This window comes from Bombus flavifrons, chromosome 14 (genome assembly GCF_040668555.2).
Source record: "Bombus flavifrons isolate JBK064 chromosome 14, iyBomFlav1_principal, whole genome shotgun sequence".
NCBI classification, from domain to species: domain Eukaryota; kingdom Metazoa; phylum Arthropoda; class Insecta; order Hymenoptera; family Apidae; genus Bombus; species Bombus flavifrons.
This window is the reverse complement of record NC_138455.1, coordinates 12,470,175-12,483,844: the sequence shown is the minus strand read 5'-3', so window position 1 is coordinate 12,483,844 and position 13,670 is coordinate 12,470,175. Positions and strand designations below refer to the sequence as shown.

Here is a 13,670-nt window from a genome sequence, read left to right as displayed (position 1 = left end):
CTTAAATATATACTTGTATATACGACATGTCGTCGCAAATAAACAATATCTTTTTTCATAGTTGATACATACTGGTCAGCTTCTGTTATTGAAACCATCGATATAGAAAATAAAATTAATCGATTACATCTATAGTTGTTTGCATTACATGTACATATATGTAGGTTGAATAGAACGAATCAACTGGTTGCAAAGATGCTGCGTGTTACCGTAGACCGATGGATAGGAAGTCTCCAAATGCATATGCTATGGTATATCATCCATTTGATCGTCAGCCTCGAACAGGTGTTGAAACTTTAACTCAATTCTTCACCGAAAATATGGCAATGACTGAAATAACGGTACGATTTTCCGACATGGTTACACCTACATCTAATTTCGAAAATATGGATAACACGTTAACTTATAACTAATAATACACGTATGCGTACGTTTTTAAGTAGTTTCTTTACGTTATCTTGTTGATTGTTAGACATACAATGACGATTGTTTGGAGATTGAACTGTTACATATAGTTAGTTTTACACAACGTATTAGACTGCTTTTTATAACTCTACATATGTGCATATGTATTATGACATGTGTATTTTGCATATTATCATGAGAAACAGATTGTATTTAATAGGATCCAGGTGTAAAATACAAAAAGTAATTAAAAAAGAAATAAGTAAAAATAGATCTTATTGATCTTAACTCTATGTTTTATTATGATTAGTATATATATTTCTTCACGAACCTTTCGCGAGGACTACGAATAACCCAACATACGCTGGACGACCGTCATTTTATAACATTGAATCACTTATTTTAAATACTTTATACTTTCACAATTTTTCCTCCTTACAATACTATACAATACACAAATAAATGTATAATATATACATATACATATATATAATTATCATATACTAATATATATACATATACATATATATCATATAATATAGAATATATGTATATAATGTAAAATACGTATAATTATAACAAAATTTGATGCAAATATTAAATAACGAAGAAGAAAAACTTAAAAAGGATGAAGGATGTAACAAAACCATCATTTAATCACTTTTCTTATTACCACTTGAACAAAGGCATTTGCTATGTTCGTCGTTTAAACGGTCATACTCCTTGGTAAGAGATTCAGCTTGTGATTTTATAGCTTCTTTATCTTTCTTTTCTTTTGTAAGCTGATGTTCCAATTCTTGATTTTTCGTTTGCAGCTCCTTAACTTGATTCTTCCATTCTGTTATTTCTTCATCATGAGCCTCATTTGAGTCATTTTGTGCAATCTCTCCGATTGTTTTTTGCGACAATAAATGTTTCGCTGTTGTAGTAGCAGATTCAGCCTGACGCATAGCTGCTTCATTTTGTGCCAACAGAGTGGCTTGAGTAGAAATTAAAATCACAAGTCGATGTATAACAAGACTTAAAAACAATGCAAAACCAGCTATGTAAAAGTTTCGTTCCGCTCTGAATAATCTCATATTACCTATATAAAGTAATAGTGGAATAGAAATTAGTTCTCCAAATAGATAAAATACCATAAATATACCACTAGAAATATATATATATATATATATACACATACCTTGCATTTCAGCATTCAAATGATATTCTTTATGTTCGGTAACTGTAGAATATTTTCGCATTTCTCTAATAGCGTCCAATAGAAACAAAACCAATATTCCAAGTAAAAATAAGAAGTAAACTGATGCTTGACTACTTAAACTTTTAAGAAATTTAGATTTAAAAAGCTTCTGCCATCTTTTAGGTGAAATAATTGGTAATACTAATAATAAAACTACTACAATTTCAAAATAAAGAAATCCAGCAATTAAAGTCCAGTGCAGGCTCATGTTTGTCTGTTATTGTAACGGGTTTACACATCTGAAATATCATATAGAAAAATTATTATTGTCAATAATAATAATTACATACATACATACAAGAACAACTTACTAAAATTAATAGCAAATAAAGTATTAAATTTAAACTAACTATTCATCGTCTGCATTAACAATTTGAATAAATATAATTAATTATAGAAACATAAACAAACTAGAAAATATATAATAATATTGGACTCGTACTAACATGTAATAAGAATTAGATAAAAATTATTAGATTAGTTATTTATGATCTAGAAATTTGTTTAACTGAAATAAAGCTTTAATTGATTGACATCGATCAAATTCTATCTGTATATATAACTGCAAATGTTTATCATTGGACATTATGCAAAATAGAAATTATAAAATTAAATTTTAAATTGTATCAAGTACCAAGAAGAAATAAATACATATTATCTATTTAAAATATTTTTTATGTCTTTAGAATGCGTATTAAATATATTACAGACGACGTAAATAATATAAAAACAGTCAGCTTAATACCTTTAAAATCTAAACTAACCTGTTAGTTAACTGCTATCAACTATATGATGATTCATTCATCATCAGGATTGCCAATATTTCAAACTTAGTAATTTATTTGCACGAAGTCAAAAGTATTTCGATATTGAATAATAAAGCAATATATTATATATCGTATTTAGATCCGTAACAAGTAAAATGATTCATCTTTACCTTATTTTACTTTACTTAATTTTTTGCTAAAACGTTTCCAATTGGCAAGTGATACTAGCAATCTTAATGTTTATATTATTAATTGGCAAAAGTTGCTTATTTTGCACTAATTATAATGCGCTAAATATACAAAATTGGCCAGTATTTGACTATTTCGTCATAATTAATTAATTAATTAATTAATTAAACTAAAAGCTATATGATTTTATTCAAAACATTAGTCACTAAAAATACATACCAGTATGTAGCAAGTAACTGGTATCTCCACGTATAGTATAAAAATAAATGGTACAAAGTGCGAAGTATGCATATGTATGTATTGTGAATACAGTTTTCAAAGTAAATTAAAAGATAATCATAAATTTATACAAGCCGTTCCACCTAACTCTGCCACCCTTGATTACTCTCTTATTTGTAACGGTACAAAAAAGATGTTTGGGCAGGAAGTTATTGTATTTCAGGGGCGAAATTAGGCTATGAGAATAAACAGTAAGTCATGTCCTAGAAAAGATTTATGGAAATGAGTTTAGATATGAAGAAATTCTAGCCAAACGAAATGATAGGACGAAAGACGTAATTATAATGATATGACTATGTATATACGTGTCTTTGATTTTCTCGCTTTTTAATAGAAATTAATTAGAAGAGTATAAAGACAGAAGCGTGAAAAACATAAACAATTAAGATGAGTGGAAGTCATAAAAACGTGCTTCTATTACATCTATTATTCAAATTTTAGCCTATTAAATAAAGAGTATTGATACAAAATTACAATAATGATAATTATCATTATTGCAAATCATTTTTTTCGAATCATTTCGAATCATATGAGATATATACGTAACACATTAATGTGATTCTCGGGATTACATATATATATTTAGTATTCTATTTCTAACTGCCATTTCCTTTTCTTGTTTTTAATCAATCCTGTTTTCATTGGTTGTATTTTTATATTATTCAAATGTGATATTTCATAATAGGAATATTACTTATTGTTATTAGTATTATAAAAATAAGTGTACAAAGTCTGAATATATATATATATATATATATATTACATAATTTATTTTCAGATAATTTATTTTTTGAAATTTTTTTACTAAATAACATTACGTTTGGCTACTAATAATACAATATTGAGATATATTAACAACGTGCTGCAATCACACGAGCACGACGCTGATCTACGCAATTAGAAAACTCTTCGACTAAGGTAGAACACTTAAGAATTTCTTTAGGATGGTCCTGGTAACATTTGATCACTTTCTCAGAAATATCTTTGCATGGTTGGACAGTACCATCAATATCTACCCTTTCTTTACCTACAAAAAAAGATAATAGAAGGTAAATTATCAATTTGCAGTATAAACAATTTATAAACAATATAGTGTTTAAAGAGTGCTATTTATATCTGTATCTGTTTGTATGATATATATATATATATATATTTAACTTAAAAATAATATATTATATAAGTAAATGATATGTATTCTGTACACAGTGTGCATGTATGAGTATATGTGTACAAATTGTACAAAGCAATAAATATTTTAAATATATAAATCTTATGAAAGTTTAAAAAAGAATGATCACGTGTACAATTATTAATAATTATTAACGAATGTAGACAAAATATTAAGAGTGGTTAATATAAGATTAATTTAATTATGAATACCATACAGAGTATTCATATTTTACAAAAGAAAGTGGCAAATTTATATATACCATCAATATATAATTGTTCCGCTGCTTTTTTATATTCTGCGTTAAAGATTTCTTTAATTTCTGCATGTTTTTGTTTCAATTTCTGCAAACGTTGTTGCCAATAATTACTCTGTTTACGAAATTCTTGTTCTTCCTGTTGCTGTATTTGAAGAGCGGTTGGAGTTAATTGTCGATGATATGTGGGATATCCAGCATTCGCTGGTATATCACCACTTTGAGGTAATTGTTGAGAAACAGTACTTTCAGAAGACGGCTTCTCTAAAGTAGTAGGTCTTACTTCACTTGCCACGTTAATATTTGTTTCAGGCACTTTTTGAGTTAAACGCTCCACAACGGATTCTGATATTTCTATTACACCTATTTCTTCGTTATTGATAGTAAGTTTACGAGTACTTTGTCCGGAACCCATATTGTCCGTTTAAATTTGTTTTTTGATAAACTCACAACAAATTACTTGCAAATCTTATTACCTCTGTCAGTAGAAATGTTTTGTAACCAATAATTAAATAAACTGTAAGACTGGTTACCTGAAACACATGCAAGATTAATATAAATAAATAATTCTTTTTAACACTTTTTAAGCATACTAATACAATGGATTTTTTATGCAAATACAAGTATCATACTAATATTATACATGATCTGTACTAGCATTTAATTTGCAAACTAATTAATATCTTATCGTTAACTGTCAAAAGTTTTGTTATACCAAAATAATATTTTATGAAGAAGGAAAATACATTTTTCACTACATTCTTCTTGTAATTGCCCTTTTTTTTTTTTTTTTTTTTTTTTTTGTTAATATTTAGTCAAATCGCACACATACGTATGTAAGAATTTTTATGTCGTTTTTTTGTTTTACTAACTGAATATTAACAGATTTGCGAGTAATGTCAATGCACGTATGACAGCAAATGTGTACGCATCCTTTATTTTTTACATACTTTAATTTGATTACTGCAATCGATAATATAGCAACTGCTTGCAAAACTATTATTATCTATTAATAAGATTACAACTATACCAAAATCCGGGAACGATTAAAATTAATGTATTATTTATCATGAATAAGACATAACACTTACACAACCACTGTAATTATTTATATGCATATGATAAAGACAATTGGATTTAGATGTACATCAAAGATACGGTACCGTTCTATTGTTATTACAGTAATATGTTTAAATATACGTTAATCAGGAAAAAAATATGTAATATGTAACCTACACGCATTGTGCATACATGCATGCATACATATGTATAGATAGGTATACATATACAAGCAAAACAAAACAAAATCGTAAAGGTAAGTTCACAATTCTCTCGCAAATTCGAATTTCGCTTTGTAATATAAGCATTTACTTAAATTATAGGTAAGAAGGCGATTCTTTTCAAAATATACGTACGTTTAAGTGTTTTCATAAATGTATATTCACAAAAATATAATCATTTATCATAAAAATAATTATAGAGATCATAGAGAATCATATAGATACATTATAAACGAAGAAAGGAAAAAAGAAAAGTAAAGGGTAAGATATTCTATAAATACATTCTTGTATCCACAAAAGTCGCCTGTGCATTAAGTAACTTATAGTAATATCAGGAAGCAGAAATTAAAAATTATCTTGCATTTTCTTAAAATCTCTATAATATAATTTTAGTTTTATTTCATTCAAATATATAAATTAAAATTCGGGAATAAATATATAACCTACAAATTTCGCGATTGTTAGCAGAGAGTTTTCTGTTAAAAGTAACAACAGGTAACGGTAATAAAGCATACAAACATAATTTCTTTCTAATAAGATTTATCTGATTGATTCCTTATCTTGGCACAAGAATATTAACCTTTAATTTCATACTAAAAAAGGTAATATCAATATTTCCTGACAATAACCGTTAATTTTTGAAACATTATTTCTTCACTCTTCCTAGTCTCTACCCCTCAGAATTCTCATGCATTGTGCGTTGTATTTAAATGTTTGAATGCACGTGATATAAGATCCTTTATACTGTTTTTAACATATATATTCGTGACGGTGATAGCCTTAGTTTTTAACCCGGACACCTAGCCCGTCAAGGCCATTGTACCTGTAATTTGTGGAATGTTTATATTAAGAATATGAGTTTTTAATTGCCAAATATATGTCACATGTATATATAGACATAGATATAGATATGACCATATATTTTTAATGGGATCTATAATATCATATAATTGAATGATAATATATATCAGATAATAAAATAATCTGAACGTATAGAAATATATCGTTGTATTACGATGCATTAAAAAATATATGAATATATATGAATTATTAGCTAAATATTGACAGATCTGATGATAAGTCAGGATACATAAATACGCAGTTACAGAGATATGTAGTAGAATATTTCCTCCCTGCCAAAAGTATAGAAGAAAATTGAGTCGTGAAAAATCAACATGGAAAACAAGAAGATTTACATTCTGCGCGAAATGCTATAAATATCTGAAACAGAGACAGAGGCAGAGGCAGAGACAGAAACAGTCTACTCATCGTTTATCTATTTCGAAAAAAAGAGGACTTTGTTGTCTTCCATATTGATTTTTCACAACCTAATCTTAAAACGATTTTCCCTAGCAAGTGTTTATATGAGCATGATTAACAGGTCAGTTTGTTTTAAATGTATTAAAATAATAGTTTTTAAACTCTTACTATAAATAAATATATATAAATATTGGTTAGAATGTATGTAATATGTTTAAAAATATAGAAATAGTCTAAACAAGTGACATGTGTTGTTGACTATTTTTTTATTTTTAACTTTGGTTACACTGTTGTTAATTTTAATTTTTGTCATTATTATACATAATGTTTAAAGATGTTATTATACGATAATAATTTTTGTTACAGTTGTGAAGGAAAAGAAAAAGAAAAAAGAAAAAAAGAGAGAAAAAAGAAAAAAAAAAGAAAGAAATAGAAGGTAAGGATAAGAATTAATATTTTATTAAAATAACGATATGGGCAGAACTTTGATTTAATGGAAACAAAATTATCGTCATTTTTCATTACAATAGTTTTCAATGGATAGAATCCAAAAATGTAAATCTTAAATTTAGGAATCCAGCAGTGTAAATGTTACGAGTACGTAAAGTTGAGCGTTCTTAGCGTATTTGACAGTTTACTTTTTGACTAGTCATGTTGGCTTTTCTATCCACGATTCGTTCAGTGATTGGAGTCGCTGGCTATAACAGATACACGTGAGCGGCGACCACTTAGACGGGAAAAGTCAAATATTTTCCTTGAGGTATACGCCCCTAAAACAGTAAAAATTAGAGCATGGAATTTGTAAGTGAGTACTGAATTAGGTTGGAGTTAGTCACAAGATTCCAGCCGCCTACGTCAATGTGTTAATTTATGTGTAAAGTTTATCTACAATACGTGTCAATACTTTAATTACAGCCGGCGAAGGTAAAAAAAAAAAACGAAGGAGAATAAATGCTCATTTGTGCGCGTCAATCAGGTGATAGATAGAAGCAGCATGGCATTAAAATAAGCTGCTAAATACGCTAAAAACGCTTAACTTTACATACGTACAACTTTTGAATAGCTGGATTGTTAAAATTAAGATTTGCATTTTCAGATTCTATGCATCGAAAACTATTGGATTGTAATAAGAAAAGGCAGTTATTTTGTTTTTACTCATAAAGATTTAAGTATTATAATATTTCGTATGTTATAGAGGTACCTACATATCTAATTAAATGATTTTTATCAAACATTTCTGTTCATATGAATATAAAATTTTGACATATTTTCTATAAACATCTCACGGTCAAATTATTTAATGGTGTTTATAAAAATTATCAGCTGGAAAGATGAATACGCAGCATCTAAATGTTTTGTGATATTTTTAGATATTTACAGAAATTAAAGCAATATTTAATCATGAGTCTTCAGTGGTCTTTAATCGCTGGATTTCTGTATGTCGAAGTCATAATAGTTTTACTATTGGTGTTACCAATAATTTCGCCTACAAGATGGCAGAAGATTTTTAAATCCCAGTTTTTAAAAAGTTTAAGCGATAGAGCATCATTTTATTTCTTAATTTTGCTTGCAATATTAGTTGTGATTTTATTAGATGCTATTAGAGAAATGCGAAAGTATTCAACAGTTGTAGCTGTAGAGAGAGATCATCATCATGTTGATGCCGGATTGCAAGGTGTATATTCATATTTTTATCACATATGATATTATATCTATGTTGAATTCAGCATTTGATTCTGATTCCATTATTATTTTATACAGGTAGTATGAAACTATTCAGGGCGCAACGTAACTTTCATATATCTGGTTTCTCACTGTTCTTAAGTCTTGTTATACGTCGTCTCGTAATTTTAATCTCTAATCAAGCCGCTCTACTGGCACGAAGTGAAGCAGTTACGCGTCAAGCTGAATCGGCAACTACAACAGCGAAACATTTGTTGTTACAACAAAAAATTAGCGGAGAGACTGTTCAAAATGACTCGACCGAAGCTCATGATAAAGTAACATTAGAATGGAAAGCTCAGATTAACGAATTACAAATAAAAATTCAAGAATTGGAAAATCAACTTGCGAGAGAAAAGAAAGATAAAGAAGCTATAAAGTCGCAAGCTGAATCCCTTGCCAAGGAATATGATCGATTAAACGACGAATACAGCAAATGCGTCCAATCAACTAACGATAAAAAAAGTGATTAAATTCCTTTTATTTCCTTCTTATACTCTGTTCTTCTATATAAAAATTGCTTTCGACTGATATCTCGTATTATAGAGTTCTGTCGCCCTGTATATCTATGTACTGTATAGATAATAAGATAAATAAGAATAAATTATTTAATATATAATTCTATGTTAAAAATCTATGTATAATTAATTAACACATTGATATGTGATACAAACGCTTAAATATATCTACTCGATACTGTATTTTATTGAAAATATTGTTATAGTAACCATTTTTACATATAGCAGTAATATTTAAGTATGATTGGCTATTTCAACATACTTTATTAAAGTTTTACAATATAGTTTATCAAAATTTTAAATAATAAAATACCAAATGAATACAACTGCTCAATACTTTTCTTTTTATATTTAACTTTCCTTTTCCTCATTTTTTTTTTTTTTTTTTACTTTCTCTGAACACTGAATATCAATCATATTAATATTTATAGAAATTTCTGAAATACATATAAAGGTGAGAATTGAAAGGCCTAATTCGAAAATTTTACCTGTTTACTGCATTTCATGTACATACATACACGTATATATACACATGTAAAAAATAATTTCTGAATTATTCACCAGGAGTGCTAGTGTTGTTCCTATGTTCTAACCGAAGTCGTATGTGTTATACTGTCCGTCTTTATTAACTTATTCATTGTTTATACAGTGAATGAGAAGTTAAGAAGGATGTCTCGGCCGAAAACAGGACCTCAAGATTTACCTCCTAAGGGAGGATATGCTCCTTTTAATGTCAATCGAATCAAGCTACGTACTTTTCTAACAGGTACAAACTAACCTATAATCTACATGTATTAGTTTATTATCTGATAGATTATTGGAATTTGACTCGGGATTTTTAATGTAGTAATAGACTGAAATTAATCGAAATTAATAAATTTGAATATACAATTGTTTCTTTAAGTACTTGTGTATTTGAAATATCTCAAAAACGATATGTAAAATTATCAGAAAGTAAAATTAATGGAATTTAGTTAAAATATTAATTTACAAGAGCAGCAAAACATGTGGCAAGTGTTATATAAAATTATAATGGTAGAACAAAGTATAATTGATTTTTAGGTCGTATGGGTGTGGGGATATTTATTGTTACCAATGCCATCTCATTTCCGCTATACTATAAAAATTGGGTAAGCGAGCGAATAAAAATGCTCGAAACGAAAAGTCGAGAACTAGCAACAGTGCCGATATTGTTAGCAGAAAAAGATAGAGCGTAAGCATAATTGTCTTATAATGGATATCACGTAATTTGCCGTGAAGAAGATATCTTGTATAAGTTAGGCTATTTGCTGGTAGAATTTCATAAACGTTAGCAATATAGTTTGCTATTATCCTCATTTGCGTTTCATGTATTATACTATTTTTCTAATACATATTTATTAATTATATGAATGTATTGTGTATATATTTTTAAAAGATTTTTGCATTTAAAGCGAGAATAATTCTTTGTCACAGGATGTTAAAACATCAGAAACGAATGAGAGAATTAGAGGCTGATGTAATGAAGGATTTCCCATTTTGGGAAGTGGGAACATTTTTTGGAGTGCCGATATACGAAAGTGTTCCAGAAGATACATATATTGAACCAAATTTCGGTGAATGTTACACATATGCAGATCCTTTCGATTTACCAATAATGCAGAACGCACATATGCTAACGTAAACTTTGCATTATGAGGTTCATATGTAAGATAGTATGTTGTATCACATTAAATATAATTAATAAAGTCATATTAGAAATACACGAAATTGTTGTGTACTTGTCTTGTATACCATAGCGAAAGCTGTTTAGATCGTAATCTTTATCATGCGATTATAGTAGAAATGGAGTAATTACATAGCGGACTAGCAGTAATATAAGAGGTACATATTCTCTCTTAGTGGGAGAATTTACCATCAACCAGGTGCTGCCACCTATCGGATCCGACCGAAATCGTAAGAAACTAACAGGAATATAGAACGTACAAGAAGGTGTATCCCAGACGAGATCCTGTGTTAAACAAGGAGCGCATCACTGTGCGACAAGGACAGACATACGTCTCTTTCTAATTCATCGAATTTTCGATAATTGTTCCGTTTCTGGGACAAAATCCCGCACTTTTAGAATCGAAGAATATAGAGGGGATCCCTGAGAACGGTCTCGCGCCGATTTCGACCGGAATTTGCTCAATTAATGGCTAATTATTCGGTTTTTAGTGATTATCCGCGGCGTATGTCTGTCCTTGTCACCCACCCTGGGACCCACGCCGCAAATTTTCACACAATTCTCGCTACACGCAGTTAATTCGCGATCTTTCATGCACAAAGAATTTAGTACAGAATCTAAGGATGCTTTTTCAATTGCTTGAGTAGAGTTGTGGAGAAGAGTAATTAAGGAATAATCGTGAAATTAGAGTGAGAAGTATGTCTGTCATTGTCGCACAATATAGCCTGTCCTTGTCTAACGGGAGTTGAGATACCTCCTCGCACATTCTATACTCCTGTTACTTTTCTGTAGTTCCAGCCGGATCCGATAGATGGCAGAGCACTTGACTGGTCAGATGCTAGAAGAGAAGAAGAGTAGACGAAGAAGCAGAGACAGAGAGACAGAGAGTATAGGCAGCTGCTAGGGTATGCAGTTAGTGGTATTGTTACAAGTTTTATGTAGGACGATTGTTAGTAAGAAGGGTAGCGTGCGTACACACGTGCAAAGTAGGTAGTCACCAGTACTTACTGGTGGTAGTTTTGATTGGGGTTAGTGGAAAAGACTAACTGGCGGGAAGATTGACTGGAAGGATGCGTTTGGAAAAGTTTGAACGAAAAGGGAACGAAGGAATTAGAGTTTCGCATTGGCAGGCAATTATTATCGTGGTAAATTGTAAGAAAGCTATCGTTGCAAAAATAATTCATTTATTGAGAGGAAATAAAACTATATACACTTTGCAGGAAGAAAATTATATTTACAAGTATGTGGACTTATAGCGCGGCGAATTGATTCGGAGATATTTGAACGTAGCAGGTATATTGCATAAATATAAACGTATATGTATACGTATATATAGAAAAGTAATTAGAGAAGCCGGTACACAGAGTATGTTGAATGGAGGAAAATGATGGTTCCTTTTAGGTGTATTGAATTAGGTGTATTGAAGGTGTATTGCTTGTTTTCACTATTCTACTCGACGATTGGTCAAAGAAGGTATCTAGGTGGTGAAATTTGTCGTCGTTTTCTCGATACTGATTGGTCCGGATCTAGTTGGAAACTGCGCAAACTATTGACCATTGGCTGTAATTTGTGCGCAAGTGGCGGGAAACGCTGGGAAATCGTTGTCTAGAAGGAGGAATTTGCATAAAGGTATAAATACCAAGTAGTTTTAAAGAATAAGAATAGGTACGGTAAGGATGGTAGATGGAAGAGAAAGGAAGAAGGTGTTGGTTGGTGGAAAAGCGTAAAAAGGAGGAGCCGGTTTCTATGGGGATATCGGGTGGCTGGAAAAAGAGAGTGGATAGAGAAGGAAGGTTCGGTGGCTGCTAGAAATACGCGTGCTCGGACGAGATGGTCGGAGTGAGACGATGACGGTTCGCTTCGCAATCATTGGCAGTTTGCCTTTTGTTCTTTTCTATATGGTCAGCGGTTAAGTCGATGCAGAAATTGTCGAAAGCGTAGGCGTTTGTCGTGATATTGCGATGCTTCTCCTCGGGGATCGGGGCAAATTTCTCGAGCGTGATATTATTAGGTTGAAGAGAGATGGTGGCTGTTGGCTGGACATTGGCGGGCGGGTCTGTCGCGAGCTTTTTCGAGAATCCGTTTTCTATTTCGTCGAGGCTTCGACCTCTGGTCTCAGGGAGGATGGTGAGGGCGAATGCGGCTCCTAAGATAGAAGCTACGGCGAACGTCCACATGAAGCACTCGATTCCAACTATCGGTTGCAGATTAGGATACATTTTGATGGTTACGAACGTTAACATTTGTACGATACTGGTAGTGATGCCTCCTAAAGATCCTCTGAACCTTAGCGGATAGAGTTCGGAGGTCATGACCCATGGCAGAGTGAGAAATCCTATCATAGAGAAGCCTACGTGGCCTCCGATGCATGCCAAGGATACCACCGATGACAATTTGAACCTGAGAGGAAAATTGGATCGATTAATTCGATTAATTTGCATGGGATTCGTGTCAACGAAGGTGATTAAGTAGAAAAACGAACAGAGTGGACTAGAAAACCTATTGTGTTTGACTGTGTTTAATATAATACGAATTACGCCATTATGCCACTATTGGTATAATAATATTATGAAATGTGCTATTACGCGAACGAAAAAGAACAGATTATGGGAGGAATTGGTCATTTTATGGCTCCTATTACACCTCTAAACTAGAATTACACACGTATTGTACAAACCGTCATCCACGTGTTAAATTCGACGTGGACTGTGCCGACGATTCGTCGAATCTATGCATGCATTCTCGTGCTCGCTAGACCAGGCCAAAGCTTTACAGAGACGATAGAAAAGAAGAAGAGAAAGAGGAAGAGGAAGAGGAAGAGGAAGAGGAAGAGGAAGAGGAAGAGGAAGAGGAAGAGGAAGAGGAAGAGGAAGAGGAA

The 13,670-nt window shown here is 31.0% G+C and overlaps 5 protein-coding genes and 1 long non-coding RNA gene across 20 annotated transcripts in view; 3 read left to right on the top strand and 3 right to left on the bottom strand.

The window, feature by feature from the left end:
* Positions 1 to 680: 680 nt before the first annotated feature.
* On the bottom strand, positions 681 to 2,946 carry LOC138186693 (B-cell receptor-associated protein 31-like). Of its 3 annotated transcripts, none has more exons than XM_069126789.1 (3): positions 2,824 to 2,946; positions 1,589 to 1,887; positions 681 to 1,489 (listed from the first exon to the last, which is right to left on the bottom strand). In XM_069126789.1, exons 2-3 carry the CDS (start codon positions 1,854 to 1,856, stop codon positions 1,059 to 1,061), a joined length of 699 nt encoding a protein of 232 aa, XP_068982890.1. In that variant the 5' UTR covers positions 1,857 to 1,887; positions 2,824 to 2,946; the 3' UTR covers positions 681 to 1,058. The 3 variants fall into 3 exon arrangements, with proteins under 3 accessions (XP_068982890.1, XP_068982891.1, XP_068982889.1); XM_069126790.1 differs by lacking the exon at positions 2,824 to 2,946 and adding an exon at positions 2,586 to 2,708; XM_069126788.1 differs by lacking the exon at positions 2,824 to 2,946 and adding an exon at positions 2,413 to 2,555.
* A 19-nt stretch (positions 2,947 to 2,965) lies between these two features.
* LOC138186697 (uncharacterized) lies at positions 2,966 to 3,909 on the top strand. The gene is made up of 2 exons (XR_011174963.1): positions 2,966 to 3,074; positions 3,662 to 3,909. It is a non-coding gene; the product is annotated as an uncharacterized LOC138186697 (long non-coding RNA).
* Chchd3 (Coiled-coil-helix-coiled-coil-helix domain containing 3) lies at positions 3,625 to 7,627 on the bottom strand. Of its 8 annotated transcripts, XM_069126795.1 has the most exons (4): positions 7,486 to 7,627; positions 6,168 to 6,410; positions 4,314 to 4,840; positions 3,625 to 3,910 (listed from the first exon to the last, which is right to left on the bottom strand). In XM_069126795.1, the coding sequence occupies exons 3-4, from the start codon at positions 4,720 to 4,722 to the stop codon at positions 3,735 to 3,737; spliced, it is 585 nt and encodes a 194-aa protein (XP_068982896.1). In that variant the 5' UTR covers positions 4,723 to 4,840; positions 6,168 to 6,410; positions 7,486 to 7,627; the 3' UTR covers positions 3,625 to 3,734. The 8 variants fall into 8 exon arrangements, with proteins under 8 accessions (XP_068982896.1, XP_068982892.1, XP_068982899.1 ...); XM_069126791.1 differs by lacking the exons at positions 6,168 to 6,410; positions 7,486 to 7,627 and adding an exon at positions 5,471 to 5,597; XM_069126798.1 differs by lacking the exons at positions 6,168 to 6,410; positions 7,486 to 7,627 and adding an exon at positions 5,330 to 5,439.
* LOC138186691 (B-cell receptor-associated protein 31-like) lies at positions 6,682 to 9,188 on the top strand. Of its 5 annotated transcripts, none has more exons than XM_069126785.1 (4): positions 6,682 to 6,968; positions 7,214 to 7,283; positions 8,218 to 8,522; positions 8,609 to 9,188. In XM_069126785.1, the coding sequence occupies exons 3-4, from the start codon at positions 8,249 to 8,251 to the stop codon at positions 9,040 to 9,042; spliced, it is 708 nt and encodes a 235-aa protein (XP_068982886.1). In that variant the 5' UTR covers positions 6,682 to 6,968; positions 7,214 to 7,283; positions 8,218 to 8,248; the 3' UTR covers positions 9,043 to 9,188. The 5 variants fall into 5 exon arrangements, with proteins under 5 accessions (XP_068982886.1, XP_068982885.1, XP_068982884.1 ...); XM_069126784.1 differs by lacking the exons at positions 6,682 to 6,968; positions 7,214 to 7,283 and adding exons at positions 7,673 to 7,808; positions 7,944 to 8,044; XM_069126783.1 differs by lacking the exons at positions 6,682 to 6,968; positions 7,214 to 7,283 and adding exons at positions 7,673 to 7,808; positions 7,944 to 8,134.
* A 457-nt stretch (positions 9,189 to 9,645) lies between these two features.
* On the top strand, positions 9,646 to 10,836 carry ND-B16.6 (NADH dehydrogenase (ubiquinone) B16.6 subunit). The gene is made up of 3 exons (XM_069127119.1): positions 9,646 to 9,853; positions 10,150 to 10,300; positions 10,543 to 10,836. The coding sequence occupies exons 1-3, from the start codon at positions 9,757 to 9,759 to the stop codon at positions 10,748 to 10,750; spliced, it is 456 nt and encodes a 151-aa protein (XP_068983220.1). The 5' UTR covers positions 9,646 to 9,756; the 3' UTR covers positions 10,751 to 10,836.
* A 1,709-nt stretch (positions 10,837 to 12,545) lies between these two features.
* The window catches only part of LOC138186687 (facilitated trehalose transporter Tret1), a 36,091-nt gene continuing 34,966 nt past the window's right edge, over positions 12,546 to 13,670 (bottom strand). For both annotated transcript variants that reach the window (XM_069126774.1, XM_069126773.1), the window contains one exon: positions 12,546 to 13,192. In XM_069126774.1, coding sequence (XP_068982875.1) covers positions 12,598 to 13,192 — 595 coding nt within the window. In that variant the 3' untranslated portion in view covers positions 12,546 to 12,597. The remainder of the gene's footprint in view (positions 13,193 to 13,670) is intronic.